Genomic DNA, 22,666 nt, shown 5'->3' with positions numbered 1-22,666 from the left:
GGGTTTCACTGTGTTAGTCAGGATGATCTCAATCTCCTGGCCTTGTGATCTGCCCGCCTAGGCCTCCCGAAGTGCTGGGATTACAGGCGTGAGCCACAACGTCTGGCCAGTTAATTCATTTTATTTTACCTGACCATTAAATGTATGAGTTTTCTATGGTTCCATTCTAGGCCATAGTTCAAAGTTTAAACTATGGGAATGACCAATACCATCCATATACTATATAGATTCCCCAAATTATAGCTGCAGTACAGATCTCCCTCTGAACTCCCAAACTCTTATCTTGACATTGTCAACTAGAAAACTTAGAACTTCCATGACTTTAGGTTTCAAACTGACTCATTTTTTAATCCCCAGTCTGAGTCTTTCCTTTTGTTCCCTTCTTACTTGTACCATCATTCATTCATCCACCCTCTGCCTCTTTTGGCCCAGTGAGTCTGTTTCTTTTCCTTTCTCTCCTCTCCCCTCTGACCTCTCTTTCTTCTTCCTTCCTCCTTCCTCCTTCCCCCTACCCCCTCCTCCCCTCATTCCACAGTTACTAATGACTCCCTTTCTTAAAGTCTCTGGAATATTTGTTTTCACTGTCATTTAGTTGCCTTAGTTCGGGTCCTTATTTCACTTACACTCTTGCATTATCCTTATCCACCTGGTCTACCTCTTCCTTACCAGAGTATATTTTCTCAAAAGCAACTCTGATGGGGTCTTTGTTAATTCCTTTAATAGTTCCTCATGACCTAGAAAGTAAGTCCAAAGCTTATTCTTTTTAATATTTAAAATTTGTATATATTTAGGGAGTACAAGTGCAGATTTCTTACATGCATAATATGTGGTGGTGAAGTTTGGGCTTTTAGTGTAGCCATCACCTGAATAATGAACATTTATTGTACCAAACAGGAAATTTTTGAACCCACACTCCACTCCCCACCTTTTGTCGTTTCCAGTGTGTCTTATTCCATTCTATATGATGTGTGCCTATGGTTCAGCTCCAACTTGTGAGGACATGTGGTATTTGACTGTTTCTGAGTTATTTCATTTAGGATAGTGGCCTCCATAGTTCTATCCATGTTGCTGTAAAAAAGACATGATTTTATTATTTTTGATGGGTGAGTACTTTTACACACACACACACCCCATTTTCTTTATCTCATCCTCCATTTAATGATTCCATATCTTTACTATTGTGAATAATGCCATGGTTAACATACAAGTGCAGGTATCTTTTTGATATAATGATTTGTTTCCCTTTGTGTATACACATAGTAGTGGAATTTCTGGATTAAATGATAGTTCTGTTTTTAAGTTCTTTGAGAAATTTCCATGCTGTTTTCCATAAAGGATGTACTAATTGACATTCCCGCCGGCAGTATGTAAGCATTCTATTTGCTTCGCATCCTTGCCTGGCATCTGGTGTGAGATGGGGCATCTCATTGTGGTTTTAATTTGCATTTCTCTGATGATTAGTGATGTTGAGCATTTTTTCATGTTTGTTGGCCACTTGTATGTCTTCTTTTGAAAAATGTCCAGTCATGGTTTTTGCCCACTTTTTAATGGGGTTATTTGGTTTTTTCTTGATGTTTAAGTTCTAGATAATAGCACTTTGTTAGATTTCCTATGCCAGTGTCCAGAAGAATTTTTCTAGGTTTTCTTCTCTGTTTTTTGTAGTTTCAGGTCTTAATATTTAGGCTTTAATCTGTTTTGAGTTAACTTTTGTGTTTGATGAGATGTCTGGGTCTAGTTTCATTCTTCTAAATATGGCTATCCAATTTCCCAGCACCATTTGTTGAATAGGGTGTCCTTTCCCCAGTGCATGTTTTTGTTGACTTTGTTGAAGATCAGTTTGGTTGTAGGGTATGCGGCTTTATTTCTGGGTTCTCTATTCTGTTCCATTGATCGATGAGTCTGTTTTTATACCAGTACCATGCTGTTTTGATTACAATAGCCTGGTAATAGTATTTGAAGTGAGGTAATATGATCAAAGCTTATTCTGAATGACATAAGGTTCTTCATCACCACCTCTTTGGCCTCATTACTCTGTTTCTTGTCCAGTCTCTCTCGTTTTGTTTGTTTGTTTGTTTGTTTTTTTGAGACTCACTCTCTGTCTTTGTCACCCAGGCTGGAGTGCAGTGGCGCAGGCTCAGCTCACTGCAACCTCTGCCTCCTGGTTTCAAGGAATTCTCCTGCCTCAGCCTTCCAAATAGCTGGGATTACAGGCACCTGCCACCATACCCAGCTAATTTTTGTGTTTTTAATAGATACGGGGTTTCACCACGTTGGCCAGGCTGGTCTTGAACTCCTGACCTTAGGTGATTAGCTCACCTCGGCCTCCCAAAGTGCTGGGATTACAGGTGTGAGCCACCATGCCGGCCTCTCTAGTTCTTTTTACAAGTCATTTGCCTTTCGACTTTTAAGATCTAAAAAGTATCACACTGCTTATGGGTATTTTTTGAGATTCTATAATTTAACTAGGAAACATGATTTTAGGAATCATAGTGTAATGATTAGGTGTGGAGACTCTTCACTATCAGCCTGTGTTTTTATCTCTGCACCATGACTTAATACTTTGACCATTTTTTTTTTTTTTTTTTTGTATTGGAGACAGAGTCTTGCTCTTTCACCAGGCTGAAGTGCAGTGGCATGATCTTGGGTTCACTGCAGTCTCTGCCTCCGGGGTTCAAGCAGTTCTCCTGCCTCAGCCTCCTGAGTAGGTGGGACTACAGGCACGTGCCACCATGCCCTGATAATTTTTTTTGTATTTTTAGTAGAGATGGGATTTCACCATGTTGACCAGGATGGTCTTGATCTCCTGATCTCGTGATCCACCCGCGTCGGCCTCCCAAATGCTGGGGTTACAGGTGTGAACCACCACGCCTGGCCTTTACCAAATTATTAATCTCTCCAAGCTGTAACCTCCTCATCTTTTAAAGGAGTTGAAATTAAACCTTTCTTATGAAGTAGAGAGAACTAAAAGAAAAACACTATGTTAAAATAACGCAGTTCTGATTTTCTGTAGCTCTTAATTTCAGTTGTATTGATACTGATTTCTGTATCTGGGAATTAGGTTACTGAAAGTGTATTGCTACTTGAGTTGCTTTGTGCTCGAATTATATCAGTAGATAAGAAAATAAATAATTAAAAATTATTGTTTTATGGGATGGGAAAAGGAAAGTCATTATTTTAAACAAGATATCAAATGATTAATCTTTTTGTGATATTTAGGGGTTTTTTAGCTGTTAAACACCTTTATTTGGAAAATTCTGCAGAAAAAATTTATTTATTCAACAGATACTAGGTGTCAGCTGTGTTATCAGGGAAATATGCAAAATGGCATGGTTTTCTGCACAAACTTGCATTCAGTTGGGGCCAGAAAAAAATAATGAAACATTAAAAGAAAAAAAGATAAATGATATTAAGAACACAAAGGGCGTCCCTAAAGAAAAAACAGAAGGCTACCTGGGATGGCTAGGCAATACCTTTTAAATATAGAACTGAAGCATGTTGAAGGAACTGGCCATCTAAAGATGGCTGGTGTTGTGTAAAGGCCCTGGGGCAGGAAAAGGTGTGGCCTGCTGAAGTAACACTGGGAAGATGAGTGTGGTGGGTGGAGCATTGTTGAGGGCTGGGAGCCAGAAATCAGATGAGGGGTTTTGTGTGTGTGTATGTGTGTATGTGTGTTGACTTTTGCAACTGGCTGAAGAATAGATTGTAGATATGGAGACAAGAGTTGGAAATGGTGTGATCCCATGTAGAGACTGTTGTGGGCTTGTCTTCAGTGATGACAGTAGAGAATGAAGAGATGGGTTTGGGGTGTAATTTAGAGATCTAACCTACCAGGTATGCTGGTAAATGAGATGTGGAAGGAAGAGGAAAAGGAACTGAAATCCCCAGGGTTTCTGTTCAAGCACTTAGGTGAATAGAGGTGTCATTCGTTTAAAGAGAGCAAACAGATAATGGCGGGACACATTTGAGAGGGAAATCTGAATTGCAGTTAGTTGAGGAATGAGTGGAATGTGAGAAAGTGGACACATGTTCAATAGCTGTGGCTGTCACGGGAAGAGAGCGGATGGTTCCTCAAAGAGGAATTAGGATGAAGTCAAAGGAGGGAGGTGTTTTTGTTTTAGGGTGAAATATAGGACATAGTTAACTACTGACCCAGGATAATTACACAGAGGGGGAAAGATGTTGGTGGAGAAGAGAGGATAACCAAATCCAGTTTGGTATAATGGTCCCCAGAACACAAGCGGAAGAGACGATAGTTTTAAGTAAGGTAAGTTTATGAGGAAAATAACTTTCGTTTATTCAGAGTGTTATCTGTGCTGAGGGGAGGGAGCATAGGAGTCTGTAAGAAGTGACTTGTTGGAATATTAGCGCTTAGGGCATTTTACCAACTTTGTATAGTGTACAAGATTTTAACTTTCTAGCTCCTAACCTCTCTTTCCCCACTGTTTTAGTTACATAAGGTATCAAAGGGAAACTGAACTTGTTGCGTCAGAGTTGATGGTTTGAAATGCCATCCCTTCCCCAGCATGTTTTCAGAATTTGGTGTCTCTTCTTATCAGTTGCCTTCTTTGACCTCCTGATTCTCCCTTACCTTTGTACCTCATTTTTCTATTATACTCTGAAACGTATTATATGAATTTCCTGTTGCTACTGTAGTAAGTTAACACAAACTTAATGGTGTAGAATAACACAGATTAACTATCTTCTAGTACTGTAGGTTAGAAGTGAAACACAGGGCTCACTACTAAAATTAGGGAGCCGGAGTTCCTTTTTGGAGACTCCAGGGAAGAATTTTTTTCCTGATCCTGTCCAGTTTCTAGAGACTGTTCACATACCTTGGCTGGTAGCCCCTTTCTCCATCTTCAAAGGCAACAGCATAACATCTCTTATCCTGGTTTTGTCTCCTCCTCCTCCTCACACCTGTTTCTCTGACCCTCTCATCTGCCTCCTCCTACTATTCTTAAGGATTCATGTCATTATGCTGGACCCACTTAGATAATCCAGCATGAGGTCTCTATCTTAAAGTCAGCTGATTAGCAACCTTAATTTTATCTATAACCTCAATTTCCCTTTGCCGTGTAGCCTATTTATAGGTTCCAGGATGCAAACTGGAGGGCATCTTTGGGGGACCATTACCTACTACATATATGTTGTAATTTATACTGTTACTCATCTTTGTATTCCTAGCACAGTTGTGCCTGAAATGTATACATGAATCAAGAATGTATAGAGAATTCTTATTTATTAAATGTTCCTTTTCTTTCCCCTCCACCCTCCCTTTTTAGTGACGGGTCAGTCTTATGAGAATATGGTAACTGAGATCATGTCAATGGGCTATGAACGAGAGCAAGTAATTGCAGCCCTGAGAGCCAGTTTCAACAACCCTGACAGAGCAGTGGAGTATCTTTTAATGGTGAGAAACATGTTTTACTTTACTCCATCCTAGTTGTTTAAGATCAAAATCTCAAAGAAACAGATTTTAAAGGACCGGCTCACCTGTATGATATATGCTAGATGATATACAGTACTTTTTTTCTAGTATGTTTGTATTTTGTGTTAATAAAATGTAACCTTTTTTAATATAGTGGTCCAGCATTGTAGCAGCTTTTTAGGTGCCACTGTGCATGAATTATTAAGAACAAAAATTTTAAGCTTGAGAGTCTGGGCCAAATTCTTTTGCTTATACTATGTATATATCTGTAATAAGTTGCCAGCTTTTTAAAATCTGGGAAATTTCACCTATAAGTACAGATTTCTGGTTTATCTGGACAACTTTGGATCCCAGATTTTTGCAAGGGATTAAGGAAAATATTTTAGATCATAGAATCTAATTCATTATTCTCTGATTCACTGTTACCAATGTAACATCACGCATTTAACGAATGATGTTATTTACTTGGTTCCATTAGCATTTGAATTTGTTTTTATAGTCAGTAGGAGTTGAGGGACTTTTTGAATAAGGTTTTCTTTTTTTACTGGTAATGGGAGTTTTTGAGAAATAGATTGTTGTGGACATTGACTGAAACACTTGGTATTAAGATGAAAGTCTGCTACTTTTACAGATGTGACACAGGCTAAAGTAATTGAATTAACTTTTTAAAAATCTTCTATTCTATAATTGTCTGGTGTTTTGGAGTATTATCGAAGTCTGAATTGCCCTAAATACCATCTTAGAGTTGCTCTTTTAGTATCTTAGAGTTAACTCTTTTGGCAATTAATCCAGTTTAACCCATTCCTTTATGTCTAGGTTGTCCTTTGTGTCTAAGTTGTACTTCTGTTAAAATTTCCTTTCAGGTAGCTGCCTAGTTTCAGAAGAGTCAGTTATAAGCCTCATAACTGTACTCTGCCTCCACTATTTATTTGCCCATGCATTTGGATGTGAAGTTCACAAAACCTTTTCTTAGCATATTATTTTATCTTTTTAAATTCAGTTTTTCATTGTCTTCTTGAGTAGTGTCTTTAAATGCTGGCAGTTTATCCAGTTTGTTTGGAATTCTGGAATTAGTAATTGTTGTGAATTTGTTTGGTGAGGAGTGCATACCCTAAACAGATTGTATAAAAGTATTAGCTTTTATGGAGTGGCTTTCATTTACACCTGATTTAGAATTCTGCATAAGTTCAACAGTATCAGTTATTTTGATCTAATGAATGTGGAGTTTTGAGGTATAAAAAAAAAGAATCATTGTTACCAAAGTTGCTAAATGCTAAAACTGCTGTATAGCATCAAATGCAAATAAATAGATGAGTCATGAGTTCATCAAACAATTTATAACTAAAATGTTTTTTGTATGTTTGCTGTTTGTTTCATAGACTGGAGGGGAAAAGTTGCCTTTAACTGTTACTAGTTAACAGATAATAAGGTGGATGGATGGAAAGAAGAAATGTTGAGCACTTATCTAACAAGAGGCTATGTAACATGTGTGAGAATAGAGGTCAATCTGTAGCAATGAAGATTAACTTTTTAGTTTAATGAAACAGAATTTGATGGACCCTCTGGATCCTAAATGTAGTTTGTTAGCACTTAAATAACTGCCCATCTAAGTTAAGGGTTTGAAATGATGAACTCATTCAAAAACATTGATTTTAATGCCTGGAGTGACATCTAATGCATGCATCCATTTTCCGGCTGTGATGACCTTCATCCTTTATATGTTGTTGCTTTTGGCTTCTGGCTTATTAGGAAATGGAAGCATTTATCATCTTACTCAATTGTAATACTTGGTTCTTTATTCTCTTCTTTTCAAAATCTGTAAAAACTTAATAAAGACTTTTTAAAATTTTTAAATGACAAGTCTTATCAATCATGTGCATCAGAATAGGTGTCCCACAAGATTTTAGTACATGCAGTTTTAAGCTCTTAATAACTTTAAAAGATAAGTACTATAAACTTACAAAAGGCATCACCTAAAAACTAAATGGTTTCAGTTTATTTTAGATCGATTTTGTGCGTTTTGAAAAATTAAATTTTTGGAGATACTTGAGTAGCTCATATTTATGAGATACTTTGACACTTTATCAAAGAAACGCTTTACTCAAAAGTATGTCAAATTTATGAGATATTTTCTGAGCGACACTTACTCAGTACCATGGATCAGTGGAGGAGATCCTCCTGCCTGACCGCTGTGTACCTGGTCTGTATCCATTAGATATTTTTTTCCCCCAGGAGTCATTTCAGAACTGTGAAATTTGCATCAAAAACTCTTTTTGGATTATCTTAAGCTAAGATTGCAAATTCAGTCCTTTTTGTCAGTGAGTAACAGCTGATGAAGATTTCTAAGAAGTTAAAAAGTCAACTGAAGTAATAGGTAGCACAAAAACCTTTGGTTATGTTCAGTTTTAAGAAGGTACATGTATCAATATTTTTCAACTTTGACGCCAATTATGTGTGCCTGGTAGGCGTCTTACTGGACAACACAGGGAAAATTTCCATCATCATGGAAAGTTCTGCTGGACAGTGCTGCTTTGCATTATTACAGCAATGTGGGTTTTTCTATAATGCACCCAGGTCATTTCTAATCTAATTTTAACCCATGCAGCTTAATAATCCTTTACTTTTAATTGAAGCAGACATCTGTTTGATGCTTTTGAAAATCAGACAAGATGTTAAATAGACTATAAATCTTTTACTCTGTATAATATTTAATTTTGCCTGAAGGGATATCTTAAAGCTTGAAAATTCTGTTATAGGGAATCCCTGGAGATAGAGAAAGTCAGGCTGTGGTTGACCCCCCTCAAGCAGCTAGTACTGGGGCTCCTCAGTCTTCAGCAGTGGCTGCAGCTGCAGCAACTACGACAGCAACGACGACAACAACAAGTTCTGGAGGTAAAGTGGAATCTTTTGGATGGAGAAGGAATGGCCATGAATTTTTAGTGTAAAATGATTTAATCTGAAATACTTCAGAAATGAGGTTCATTCCCAGAGCAGTTGAATGATTAAGTTCTCTCTTCACTAATGTTTGAGAAGGGCCCAAAAGAAACTCTCCCAAGTGGATGTAAAAGGTATCCTTGCTGATATTAAACATCAGTGTTGCAGTTTTGTCAGAGGGCATATTCTGTTTTATTTGTTTTAAGGAAAAGATGCTTTCCAGTTTGTATTTAGTGTTACTTTCTGATGCTGTTCAGAATGGTTTGCTCACTTTGTCTCTTAACTCTCTCCATAAATGTTACAAAGTGTATGTAATTTCAAAGCCAGCAGGATTTCAGTAGTTATACAACCAAGGAAATGAGACCCTGAGAGGTTTCAAACCTTGTATCTAGAGGAGAAAGCAGAGCTTGAATTGAAGTCTCCTTACTGGGGTACTGACCATACCCACACATTGCTATAGGTCTGACTACAGAGCAGAGCCTGGAACCTGTGGTCGGCTTAGGAATGACGCGGTGTTCTCCTTCGTTCGTTCTTCTGTATATTAATAAAGTAATATAAACTGTTGATCTTGAAAAGGCCACTCTTCTATGCATTTCCTAGCTCTGATTATGATAGTCACCTCTGGTTGACAGAGGTCACTCAGTGCTTTGTGTACAGTCTCCAGAGGACAGGCCTTTTGTTTGTTGTGATTCAGCATGGGAGTGGAAAGAGATGGCCACAGCTCTGCTTTGGATTTGGGGTTCTGTTCCTTTCAGCACTTACTAGGTAACATAGTCTCTAAGTCTCATTGCCTTCACCTATAAAGCTAGTATTATATATGGAAGAATAAAAAACCCATGTGCTATGGTCATTTCAGTTTGAATGATTGTCTTCCTGAATAGGAAATTACAACATACATCTAAAAATTCTCTTTTCTTCATTAGTAATCTCAAAAACATAATTCCTTTATGTACGATTTTTGGTTTCCTATAGCATAACCAGAGAAGTACCAGCACCCTGAAAAAGCCACAAGTTCTGTATTTTATATTTTATTTTGGCATTATTAACATTTATTATTGTGAATGGATTTTAGACTGAAGAGTTTAGGTATATTAGTACTAGATTGCCATACAGCTTATTTATCTGAAGTTTTTGTAGTTTTTATTTATTTGAAGTTTTTATTTTATTTATTTATTTATTTACTTACTTATTTATATGAAGTTTTTGTAGTTCACAAATGTTTGAAATTTAATGGTAATAACCAGAAGTCTTCCTTAATGTAAGTTTGTATTAAAATTTCTCCTGATTTGCAAGTCCGACCTCAGACTTTAAATATCTTTCTCTACTTTGGTTTAGCATTTCCTAGGAATTCAAGCTCAGATTGTGTTCTTCTAGGGGTTTTCATTGTTTATAAAGTAGTGAGTTTTTGTTTTTGTTAGTTGTGGTGTATATTTTTCTTAGGAACTTTTAAGGAACAGGAACAATTTTTAGTACTTTTTATTTTGATAGAACAAGTTTCTAGGATTATTTTATAACATTGAGTGCCAAGGGCAATTATAGACAAGTTTGGTTCATGTTACAGTCAGTGTTCTGTACTCCCTGCATTTGCTAATAGGAGTAATTTTTGCTGTATAAAACTTGCAAGTTGATACGGTTGGAAGATTTAATCATTATTTACTTCATTTATTATATCTGAGAAATCATTTTTTACTTGATATGTTTGCTGTCTAAATGTATTGTTTAACCACTCTTTGTATATGTATTTACTGCTTTTGTTTAAAAACGTTTATGTGTATTTTAGGACATCCCCTTGAATTTTTACGGAATCAGCCTCAGTTTCAACAGATGAGACAAATTATTCAACAGAATCCTTCCCTGCTTCCAGCATTACTACAGCAGATAGGTCGAGAGAATCCTCAGTTACTTCAGGTGACTAATCAGTGTCAGTTTCACAAGTGGGTTAGAGTGTATCACATTTTGAAAAAGTCCATGAACGGTCCTTCCCCGCCTCAAATACAACGCTGCATTTGAGAATGGTGAATGTATTCTTCCAAGCTACACTTAGTAGAATGTTGTAATCTGGATAGGTGTACTAAAAAAACAGTTGGGATATAGAGGTTGGGTTAAATTAAGTTGACCAACTAATAATAAGTTTGGGAAACATTTTATATTTCCTTCTTGGAGATTCCCAGTAGACATTAATATATTAAAGAATTTGGGAAGCTGTTTAACAAAGAAACTGCCTAACTTTAAATCACTTTTTACAAGCCTATTACTTAGTTCCTTTTTCTTAGGAACTTCTAAGCAATAGGAACAACTTACTCTTAGAAAAAATAGGTGTGGGGCTTCTTTAATGCTCAGATCACCAAGTATTTTGAATTTTATACAGCATTTTAGTGCCCACTAGTGTGGAAGGTAAAAACATATGCAAGTATACAGAATAAGTTCTGTTCTTATAGTGCCACAGTAGTTTGCTTGCTTGTTTTTTAGCACAGGAGGCTCAGAGCACTTAAGAATTTGAATTTCTTCACTGTTTACTTTGCCCAGAAGTACTGCATTTCTTTACTAATGTACAAGAAATCACATCCTTCCAAAGACTGAATAATCCAGAATCACTAAAATACTACGTTTGCAAAAGTGTAGCCTTTTCTCTTAGTGATATTTAGAATTCCTCTGTTCCTGTAGATGCTTGATATCAATGTATTATTTTTCTCTGTCATTCACATCACCACAGCAAATTAGCCAACACCAGGAGCATTTTATTCAGATGTTAAATGAACCAGTTCAAGAAGCTGGTGGTCAAGGAGGAGGAGGTGGAGGTGGCAGTGGAGGAATTGCAGAAGCTGGAAGTGGCCATATGAACTACATTCAAGTAACGCCTCAGGAAAAAGAAGCTATAGAAAGGGTGAGTTTAAAACTTTAAAAAAGTTAGTTCTTGGCTGGGCTCACGCCTGTAATCCCAGCACTTTGGGAGGCCAAGGTGGGCGGATCACCTGAGGTCAGGAGTTCAAAACCAGCCTGGCCAACATGGTGAAACCCCATCTCTACTAAAAATACAAAAATTAGCTGAGAGTGGTGGCACGCACCTGTAATCTCAGCTACTTGGGAGGCTGAAGCAGGAGAATTGCTTGAACCTAGGAGGCAGAGGTTGCAGTGAGCCAAGATTGCGTCACTGCACTCCAGCCTGGGCAACAGAGTGAGACTGTCTCAAAAAAAAAGAAAAAAAATTCCTTAGTCACACTAGCCCCATTTCAAGTGCTCAGAAGTCACATGGGGTAAGTGGCTACTATTGGATAGAACCAATGTAGAACATTTTCGTTTACTGGAGATAGTTCTGATGGACAGAGCCAAAATAGAGCATTGTCCTATGGATTGCGGTAAAGATAGTCTCCTCTTAACCCTGTTCCCCCATCTTGTCTTCTGTGAAGCCAAAGGACAAGCAGTAAAGGTATAATTTTATTGCTGTGTTAAAATTCAAGAAGAAAATGTCTTAGAAATATATACCCAATTCTAGATTTTTTCGAGTTTTTACTTGTGTTTATTTTTTATTTATATTAAACATCAGAACTCTGCTATCCTGATTCCAGTAACCTAGTTTTTATATCGTGATTAGTCATTCTTTTTCTCCCTCATTTTTACTATAAACAGGGAATCGTAGTAATCATAACACTTGCCCTGTCTTGTCTTACAAAGTGTTTTGACGTGGAAATCACATAAAGTGCATATTAGTGTGGCTTTCTAAGTAAGTTTTGAAATTGGGAAGTGTTAATTGTTCCCATTTTATTATTGTTTCTCAAGATTGTTTTGGCTGTTCTGGATCTTTTGCATTCTTGCACAAATTTTAGCATCAGCTTGTCTGATTCCTGCAAAAAAAAAAAAATGCGGTTGGGATCTTGATAGGGATTGTTTTATTCTATAGATGAAATTTGTGGAGTATTGCCATATTAATAATAAGGTTTTTCTATAATTTCTTTCAGTAGTGTTCTGTAGTTTTCAGTGTCGAAGTTGTGCACTACTTTTTAAAAGATTATTCCTAGGTATTTTTATTCTTCTTGATGCTGTTATAAATGGATTTTTCTCGGCCGGGCGCGGTGGCTCAAGCCTGTAATCCCAGCACTTTGGGAGGCCGAGACGGGTGGATCACGAGGTCAGGAGATCGAGACCATCCTGGCTAACCCGGTGAAACCCTGTCTCTACTAAAAATACAAAAAACTAGCCGGACGAGGTGGCGAGGGCCTGTAGTCCAAGCTACTCCGGAGGCTGAGGCAGGAGAATGGCGGCGTGAACCCGGGAGGTGGAGCTTGCAGTGAGCTGAGATCTGGCCACTGCACTCCAGCTTGGGCGACAGAGCAAGACTCCATCTCAAAACATAAATAAATAAATAAATAAATAAATAAATAAATAAATAAATAAATAAATAAATAAATAAATGGATTTTTCTCTTAATTTCATTTTCAGATTGTTCATTGCTAACTATATAAAAATACAATTTAATTGTGTATATTGATCTTTTATCTTAAAACCTTCTTGAACTCTTATTTATTCATTAAGTAGTTTGTGCATGTGTTCATTAGGATTTTCCATATACAAGGTCATGTCATCTGCAGATAGAGACAGTTTTACTTCTTTTCCAATATGGATACCTTTTATTTCTTTGTCTTGTCTAATTGCCCTATCTGGAGCCTCCAGTATATTATTAGACTAGCAAGAACCAACAATATCCTTGTTTGGTTCTTGATCTTAGGGGAAAGCATTCAGTCTTTCATCACTAAGTATGATGTTATCTGTGGGTTTTTTGTGGATGCCCTTTATCAGATTGAAAAAATTCCCTTCTGTTCCTAGTTTGTTCATCAGAAAAAGGTGTTGGATTTTGTCAAATGTTTTTTTCTTTTTTTATTAAGATAATCGTGATTTTTGTCCTTTAGTATGCTTTTATTACATTGATTGATTTTTGTATGTTGAACCAACCTTGCATTTCTGAGATAAATTTTACTGGTCACAGCGTATGATCCTTTTTATACGTTGCTGGATTTAGCCTGTTTATATTTTGTTGAGGATTTTTGCATCTGTTCATAAGTCATAATGGTCTGTAGTTTTTTTGTGATGTCTTTGAATTTGGTGTCTGGGTAATACTGGCCTCTTAGAGTGAGTTGGGAATTACTCTCTCCTCTTCTGTTTTCTGGAAGTATTTATTAAGAATTGGTGTTAATTCTTTGAACAGTTGATAGAATTGACCAGTAGTCTGGGCCTGGGCTTTTCTTTTTGGGATGTTTAGTGATTACTGATTCAGTCTCTTGTTAGTTGTCTGTTCTACTTTTCTATTTCTTTTAGAGTCAGTTTTGATGGTTTTTGACTTGAAATTTTTGTATTTTATCTGAGTAGTCTAATTTGTTGGCATGCAGTTGTACATATTTCCTTATAATCATTTTATTCTTTTGTTAAAGTAGTAATGTTCCTGCATTTATTCCTGATTTTAGTAATTTGAGTCCTAAGATTTTTGTGTTTTCCCTTCAGTTTAGCTAAAGGTTTTAATTTTGTTGATTTTTTTTTTTTTTTAATGACAAAAATAACTTTGGGTTTTATTGATTCTCCCTATTGTTTTTCTAGTCTTTTTTTTTTTTTTTTTAATGTCTCTGTAATGTTTATTTCCTTCTTGCTTGCTTTAAGTTTGTTCTTCCTTTTTTAGATTAGGTTTAGTTTAGATCTTCTTTGTTTAGTTTTAGTTTAAGATTAGATTATTATCTACCTTTGTTAGCATAGATGTTTATAGCTATAATATTCCTTCTGTGTTTATTCTGTAAGAGCATTCCATAGGTTTTAGTATGTTGTGTTTTTACTTTCTGTAATCTCAAAATGTTTTTCAGTTTCCCTTTTGGTTTCTAATTTAATTCATTCGTTATTTAGGATTGTGTTAATTTCTACAAGTTTATGAATTTCCCACATTTTCTCCTTTTCTAAATTCATTCCATTATAATCAGAGAACATACTTTCAATACTTTTCAACTTATTGAGGTTCGTTTTGTGGCTTAACATGGTATTTCTGAAGAATGTTCTATGTATACTGAAGAAGAATATAATGTAGTTCTTATTGTGGTCTATAAATACCTGATAGATCTAGTTTGTAATCAAGTCTCCTTCCTTAGCTGTTTTATCTGTTATTGAAGGTGGGGCTATAGATTTCTCTTACTATTATTGTTAATTACCAATTTCTCCCTTTAATTCTCAGTTTTTATTTTATGTATTTTGTGGCTCTGATATATATGTTTATAATTGTTGTGTCTTCCTGATCCTTTTTTATCATAAAATGTCTTTTGTTTATAGTAACAATTTTTATCTTAAATCTCTTTCATCTGATACAGCCATTCTAGCTCTTTTTTGGTTACCATTTGCATGGTATATACCTTTTTTGATCATTGTGTCTTTGAATCTTTAAATTGTGTGTTTTGTAGAAGCAGGCAGTTGGATTGTACCCTTTACTTCACCTATCCTAGCACTGATCTGGATAAAACCCAGATAACAAACGGATTTTTAAATTTCTTCTCCTTTCATAGATCAGTAGTTATTCGTGATGAATTGGGATTTTTGCCCAAATTTTAAGGGTCATTTCCGAATATAATCTTAACAGCAGTCCTCAACCTTTTTGGCACCAGGGACTAGTTTTGTAGAAGACCTTTTTTTCTACCAACAGAGGTGGAGTGGGCGCAGTGGTTTTGGGATTAAACTGTTCCGCCTCCGATTATCAGGCATTAGTTAGGTTAGGAAGTGGGGCGAGGTGATGGTTTTGGGCTGAAACTGTTCACCTCACATCATCAGGCATTTGTTAGGCTATCATACGGAGCACAGAACCTAGATCCCTCACATGCACAGTTCATGCTCTTATGAGAACCTAATGCCGCCACTGATACAAAAGGAGATGGAGCTCAGGTGGTAATTCAAGTGATGGGAAGCGGCTGTAAATACAGATGAAACTTCACACTTGCTCACCCACTGCTCACCTCCTCTTGGGCGGTCCAGTTCCTAACAGGCCAATGGGTGGTGCCAGTTCACCATCTGGGGGTTTGGGACAGGTGATCTAACTCAAGGTGATTGAAACAATTGAGGAGGCTGACATTTGGCTGAGTTTTTAAAGGCTTTTAAAAGCAGTGAGTATTGTTACAAGTGATTTTTAATAGACTAGGAAAATGAAATTAAGTAGCTAGTATTACCATTTAAAATGCTGTGACTGTTAAGCAGATAAAAATAGAACACTGTCTTTACTTCAAAATGTACCATGTGTTATTACTACTAATTGGTCACCTGGTTTTCTAGTATGGAGTGTTGAATAAAGCAAGGAGATTGAGAGTGATGTTTGATCCAAATGAAAGACATGAGTTGGCATTAATTAATAAAACATTTGCTTTTAATTTACAAATAATTAGATGAGGTGGTTAAACTCTACTCCAGGTACTCTCATCCTTATCTTCACTCTTAATATACTAAAAACCATTTGATTTACACATTTCTGTAGAGTCATTTATTTTTAAACCATAGCAATTAGCAACTAATGTTTAATGAGGCCAAAGAGTATTTGCATAATATCTCTTAAGCTTTAACTAGAAAACAAAGACTTTTTTAGGTGATTAGTAAAGGAAAGGGTCTAGATTCCATCTAATCCCTTGGGTTGGGCAGTAAATCCGTATTCAGATAGAGATGAATTCATGTAAAATTCTCAAGAGCTTTTTTGGGTTGCAGTATGTTTTTGAGTAATGATCTGTCTTTAGTGCTATGCTGGAATCTGTAATATGTAAGTAAAATTAAATGTGCCATAATTGGTGTGTTGGATTTATATTTTTTTCCTTTTTCTTCCAGTTAAAGGCATTAGGATTTCCTGAAGGACTTGTGATACAAGCATATTTTGCTTGTGAGAAGAATGAGAATTTGGCTGCCAATTTTCTTCTACAGCAGAACTTTGATGAAGATTGAAAGGGACTTTTTTATATCTCACACTTCACACCAGTGCATTACACTAACTTGTTCACTGGATTGTCTGGGATGACTTGGGCTCATATCCACAATACTTGGTATAAGGTAGTAGATTGTTGGGGGTGGGGAGGGAGGGATCTAGGATATAGGGCAGGGATAAATACAGTGCATGTCTGCTTCAATTAGCAGATGCCGCAACTCCACACAGTGTGTAAAATATATACAACCAAAAAATCAGCTTTTGCAGGTCTTTATTTCTTCTGTAAAACAGTAGGTAACTTTTCTTAGGTTTCACTCTTTTTAGTGTACTAGATCCAGAAACTTAGTGTAATGCCCTGCTTTATATTTCTTTGACTTAACATTGGTTTCAGAAAGAATCTTAGCTACCTAGAATTTACAGTCTCTGTTTCATGGCAACACTGGATAATGGCTTTGTGAAATTAAAAGAATTTTTGTAGCGACTGTAAACAGAAATGCCAAATTATCAAAGGTTAATTGTTGCTGCTTCAAAAATAAGTATAAAATTAATGTGTAAGGAAGCCCATTCTTTCATGTTAAATACTTGGGGTGGGGGGGAGAAAGGGAACCTTTTCTTAAAATGAAAATAATTACTGCTATTTTAAAATTTCTTGATCATTGAATGTGAGACCCTTCTAACATGATTTGAGAAGCTGTACAAGTATAGGCAGAGTTATTTTCCTGTTTACATTTTTTTGTTTGTTTGTTTTGGGGAAAAATTGGTAGGTGTCTAATTACTGTTTACTTCATTGTTATATTGCAGTAAAAGTTTTAAAACAACCATTGCATGTTTGCTTTTGATGTATCCCTTTGTGAAATTAGCACTTTTGGGGCCAATGGAGAAATGCAGCATTCACTCTCCCTGTCTTTTCCCCTTCCCTCAGCAGAAATGTGTTTATCAGCAAGTCGTGAGTCAAACTGCTGCCTTTTTAAAAACCCACAAAATGCTGATTCAGTTCAAAATTAATGCAAATGTTGCAAAACTGGGTTTCTGATATTTGTAAATGTGTTTCTTTATTAGATAAGAGTGTATTACCATTAAAGTCATTAGTATAATATTGCTTTCAAAAAGAGATGGTAGAGAAAACTATAATCCAGCATCTTTTATTGCATTGGAAAGACTGGCAAAATCTTTTGGAAGGGTTGGGAGATGTGGCTGGAAAGGACTTTGGAAAATATACAATCAAGATATCTCATGGCATATTAAAAGAAAAATCTTAATAGCAGTGTTGGCTTTTATTTGGATTTTTTCATCTCAGTTTTTCCTTTGGAATCTCCTTCATTGGCATTGTTATTTGATCATAAACGGGGCAGATGTGTACTTGTTCAGTTTTTCAAATCTGTTTTCCTGAGTATAAATAAGAGTATTTAAAGAAATAATTTGGGTTGTTTTTGTTTTTTGTTTCCTTTTTTTTATTAACCATCTGATACTAAGATGATGAATTTGCACAGATTTCTCTCTGCATAATTTCTCAATATCTTTAGCACAGTATGGTGATGACTTTCAAGCATTTACATCACGTACTCATAACCTATTTCTTATGAAAATAAATGAAACTGGCTGGGTATGGTGGCTAACGTCTGTAATCCCAGCACTTTGGGAGGCCGAGGCAGGCAGATCACTTAAGGCCAGGAGTTCGAGACCAGCCTGACCATCATGGCGAAACCCCATCTATACTAAAAATACAAAAATTAGCCAGGCATGGTGGCGCACGCCTGTGGTCCCAGCTACTTGGGAGGCTGAGGCATGAGAATTGCTTGAACCCGGGAAGTGAAGGTTGCGGTGAGCTGAGATCACACCACTGCCATAAACATGACAGGCTTTTTGGACTTTGTATTACCTGTATGTTTTATAATGGATCATGCATAATTTCTCAGGAGAATAAAATGAGAGTTCGTATATACGTTCATCATTCAAGTCAGAGCAATGAGTTGGGAAAAGAGGTGGCATTTCTGGTCGGATAATGGAATACTGTCATTTATTTTATGACATTCTCTATCTGCTCAGAGCATAGTGAAAACTGGAAACAGAAAACAAAAAAAACAGCAGCCTCTTCCTTGGAAAGTGACAGCAGAAGGTGGCATGGAGCTTTTGTTCTTGGACAACAAATCTGGATATACTAAGATTAATAATTATCGGAAGACAGCTCAGGCCAAGTTTTGATCGTTCCTTACAGTACCTTGTTTATCTGCTTCTTAAAGAATCAGCCAAGACACCATAAAAGAAATAGGCTTTTTGTGCCTTTTGCTGTTATTGTTTAATTTACAGACTGTTCTGGTAAATCTCTTAATGTAAGTAGCTATTTGACTTTGGAATTTCGCATTTGAGGTGTATTGTCATTTCTTGAAATCTTTTTCTTGTTTAGTTGCTCTGTGGGAAATGTGAGGAAGCCTAAGTTTGTATATGTAAATTTCTTATGCCATCCTCTAGTCAAATTTTTTTTTCATTGTTTAAAAATACTGAAGTGTTCCAATATAATTTTTTCCTGTACTGGATGGCTAGGATTCTAGAGAATTGATTATAAAATATTTTCAATACATTCAACATTGCACTTCTCATTTTTTAAATGATTCTGTCACATAGAATCAGATTGAAAGTTGACAATGCTTCTGTCACTGATATTTCTTTTTACTTCAGTAATTGGTGAGTGTATCACATAGGAGGCCCAGGCACTAGATTGACTTTATTGGGTCTCCTGGTGCTTTTCTCAGTCAACACAGAGATGGGATATTTGCTGGGATGTTAAGGTTAGTGAGGTCTTTTAGGGAATGCATAAAATTTCCATTGTTCCATACTACTTGTCTGAAGCAGCCAGCCAAAGGCTGCTACAAGATGTTCTGCTGAAAGTAAGCAGTTGCAGGCAATGAGTGTTCCTGACCCAGTCAGTTCTGGTGGATTCTCCAGCCATAAAGTTCAGTTGGCCTCCCCCGTCCATTTTCCCCATTTTTCCTCCTAAGCCAAGGGCTGGCAAACTACAGCTTTGTGAGCCAAATCTGGCTTATACCTGTTGTGTGGTCCATGAACTAAGAGTGATCTTTACATTTTTAAATGGTTTCAGTTGTATATGTTTTTTTTTTAGCACATCAGCGTTTCAATTTACATTTCAGTGTCCTTAAAAGTTTTATTGAAACACAGCCATGCTCATTTGTTTACATATTGTCTGTAGCTACTTCTGTGCTACAGAGGTTTGCTGTTGGATAGCTGCAGCAGACTCTGTGGCCTGCAAAGCCTAAATAATCACTGGCCCTTTACAGCAAAAGTTTGGTGTCCCTGTTCAAAACCGACTAGTCTACGTAGACCTAAGTTATGTGATGCCTTTTATTCCTCTCCTGACATTCCTGGACTCTTGACTTCAGGTCTCAGCTGTAGTTCGGCTTCCATGTGACCGTCACAGATCTTTACAGAGGAGTGGTATAACCCCCATTGTCCACTCACAAAGAAACATTGTGAGCCGGATATACTGGCCTAGTGGTATCTAAGTGACTCTTGGATGTTGCTACACTGTTTCTTATTTTTATAGTAGGATAATGAAGTCCATCACGACATTGTCAAAAGCACCTGGCATAGTGTGACAAGTCAACCAGAAAAGAAAAGCCAGATGAAAGCATCTGGAAATTCTTATGGCCTGGGATTGGAGTTGGGGCAACAGGAGGAAGCGTCTTAACTGCAGCTGGAAGAAGAGTGGTGGAACCCTGGAGGGAGAAGTTACAGTAATTGGACCTGTTGTGGTGGGTAGGTGGGTAGCTTCCAGAACTGTGTACTTTGTGGATGGGAGGATGGAAGGGGGAGTGATGAGGCTGAGTGAAGGCTTAGATTTGCTAGGAAAAAGATACTGCACTGTCAGTAACATTTGGGGAACTGCAAGAACAGTTGCAAGTTGGTTGTAAAGAGCCTTCACTGTGGTGAAGTTAGATTTAGAAAGCAGTGGTCCCTCATGTAGGGTTTTCACTGTGGAGAGGAGGCTGGGAGGACCAAAGAAATGGATGACAAGTTTGCTTCCTGTGTGGTATGGTGCTGCAGATACCAACATGGCCTCTGCCGTTGAGCTTGATGTACTGTAACAATGGCCATTTTAATAGTAATGGATCCTTTACAGATGTAACCTAACTTGTCTTCCACGAGTACTAAATAGAAAATAGTATCCCAGACTTCTGTCTCATGTCTTAGTCGTACTTTTTTCCATTCTTGTTGACTTTGGTGTATGCACTCATCTTCCTATTCCAGAGCTTCCTAACTCGGCTTGCAGTAGGTATAGATGTTTAGAGATGGTGATTTTCCTCAGCCCATGAGGTCGTCTTCAAGGCAGCTGGGGAACCTGGGCTCTAACCCCAGGCAACCTCATCTGTTTTCCCAGTGTGTTATACAAGTATCGTGTTTGCCATGTTGAAAATATCAGAAAGTTCTGTCCTACACGTCTAACTAGCTTTCTAAATGAGCTTTGCATAAGTCAGGGTTCTCCAGAAAAAAAACAGGAAAGGAGATTTATTATGGAAATAGATTCATCTGATTATGGAGACCTAGCAGTCCTACAGTATGCTGTCTGCAAGCTGGAGAACCAGGAAAGGAATTGGCGTAGTTCAGTCCAAGATCAAAGGCCTGAGAATGCCGAGGGAGGGGTCAGGTGCACTGGTGTAAGGCCCATGGTACCCAGAACAGGAGAAAGGGGATGTTCAACTCGAGCAAATTGGCCCTTCCTCTGCGTTTTTGTTTGGGCCTTCAACAGAATGGATGACACCCACCTGCAATGGTGAAGGTGGGCATCATCCAGTAGATGTACTCTGGTCTATTGATTGAAATGCTAAACTCCTCTGGAAACACCCTCACCTACACACCAGAAATACCGTTTTACCAGCTATCTGGGCATCCCTTCACCCAGTCAGGTTGACACAAAACCATCACAGACTTCTCAGCTGTAAATGGCCCCAGTGTGCTGACCAGGACTGGAACTGCCAGTTGGGTTGCCACCTGAGGTTCCTGGGATGTTTGATACGGATAACTGGATTTGGATGTTGACAGCTTCCCCCTCTGTAAGTTTCAAAACTGTTTCAAAATTGTTTCAACATTGCTTTTGTTTGGCTGCACAATCATACAAACCATTATCGGTTTTGTTTGCACACAATAGCAGATTTGAGCACAATATATTGCTTCAAAATTCATTGAAAATTTGTCGAGAATATTTGGTGGTGGGACTATGTCTTAGAACAGCTTGGGGGTTCGGTTTTTTGTGTACTGAATCATTTTATGGACCCTGGAGTGATTTTTGCAGCTTAACATTTTAGTTCATTGTAGGCGTCTTTTTTTTGTTGTTGTTATTTTTTGCATAGGGAGTTGTCAGGCCTGCTTCTGCTTAACAGCATTTTGACCATAATTTTTATATTGTCTTCGGTTCTAAGGAAATTGCAAAGTTAAACTGTTTTTTAACCAATTCGTTACTTCTTAATTGTAAAATATTTTCAGTCATATCTTTAACTGTTGTAATTCAAGATGGTTTTATAATTTTTATACCATATTTGCATTTTTGCAAAGAGCATTGGCAGTTTTTTCATACACAGTTTCACACTTGCAGAAAAGTTGCAGGAACAGCACAAGAGCTCCCATATACCCCCCCACCACCACCTTAGAAAACCTTAGAAAATTTTACACTTGCACCAACATTGTCCTCCAAGCAAAAGGGCCCGATCCAGGTTAACACGCTGCATTTAATGAATCTCCAGTTCACTTTCCCAGTCCCTCTCCCTCCTTGATCTTTATGATCTTAACATTTTTTGAAGACTGTAAGACAGTTGTCTTATAAAATGTCCCCCAATGTATGTTTGGTGTTTCCTCATTACTACCCTTGGTATGTGTGTTTGGAGGAAACAGAAGTGCTGTTGTGCCCCTCTCGCTGCACCCCATAAGGTGACACAGGGGGTCAATTTGTCCCATCATTGGTGGTGGTCACTTGGACCCTGAGGCAGATGGCGTCTGCCAGTCTTCCCTGGAAAGTTACTCTTTGTCCCTTTGTATTGGATAAATATTTTATAGGGAGATGTTTTGAGCCTTTGTAAATATCCCATTTCTCATCAAAATATGGCACATTCGTTTTAGTATTGTTTCTTGCCTGAATTATTACTGTAATGGTTTCCAAGTGGTGATTTTCAAATTCCTTCTACATTTATTAGTTAACATTGTCCTGTATTCTTACTCTCTTTCCCCTCGTTTATTATTTGTACCTGTATAGACTTTGATTCCTATTTTATTCGATGGTGTATAATCCCTTACTGTCATTACTTTGATGTTGGAATTGTCCCGGGTTCTGTGATTGTGTGTTTTCTTTCTTTTTTTTTTTTTTTTGAGACGGAGTC

The 22,666-nt window shown here is 37.2% G+C and overlaps 1 protein-coding gene across 1 annotated transcript in view; it reads left to right on the top strand.

Annotated features, from left to right (window-relative positions):
* RAD23B (RAD23 homolog B, nucleotide excision repair protein) overlaps positions 1-18,861 on the top strand; it is a 48,512-nt gene extending 29,651 nt beyond the window's left edge. Inside the window, exons 6-10 of the mRNA XM_023202269.1 lie at positions 5,283-5,410; positions 8,185-8,320; positions 10,143-10,270; positions 11,076-11,246; positions 16,190-18,861. Coding sequence (XP_023058037.1) covers positions 5,283-5,410; positions 8,185-8,320; positions 10,143-10,270; positions 11,076-11,246; positions 16,190-16,303 — 677 coding nt within the window. The 3' untranslated portion in view covers positions 16,304-18,861. The remainder of the gene's footprint in view (positions 1-5,282; positions 5,411-8,184; positions 8,321-10,142; positions 10,271-11,075; positions 11,247-16,189) is intronic.
* Positions 18,862-22,666: the final 3,805 nt, after the last annotated feature.

The sequence above is a fragment of the Piliocolobus tephrosceles genome, chromosome 14 (assembly GCF_002776525.5).
Source record: "Piliocolobus tephrosceles isolate RC106 chromosome 14, ASM277652v3, whole genome shotgun sequence".
Lineage (NCBI taxonomy): Eukaryota > Metazoa > Chordata > Mammalia > Primates > Cercopithecidae > Piliocolobus > Piliocolobus tephrosceles.
The sequence above is the reverse complement of the archived record's forward strand: the minus strand, read 5'-3'. Positions and strand labels throughout refer to the sequence as shown.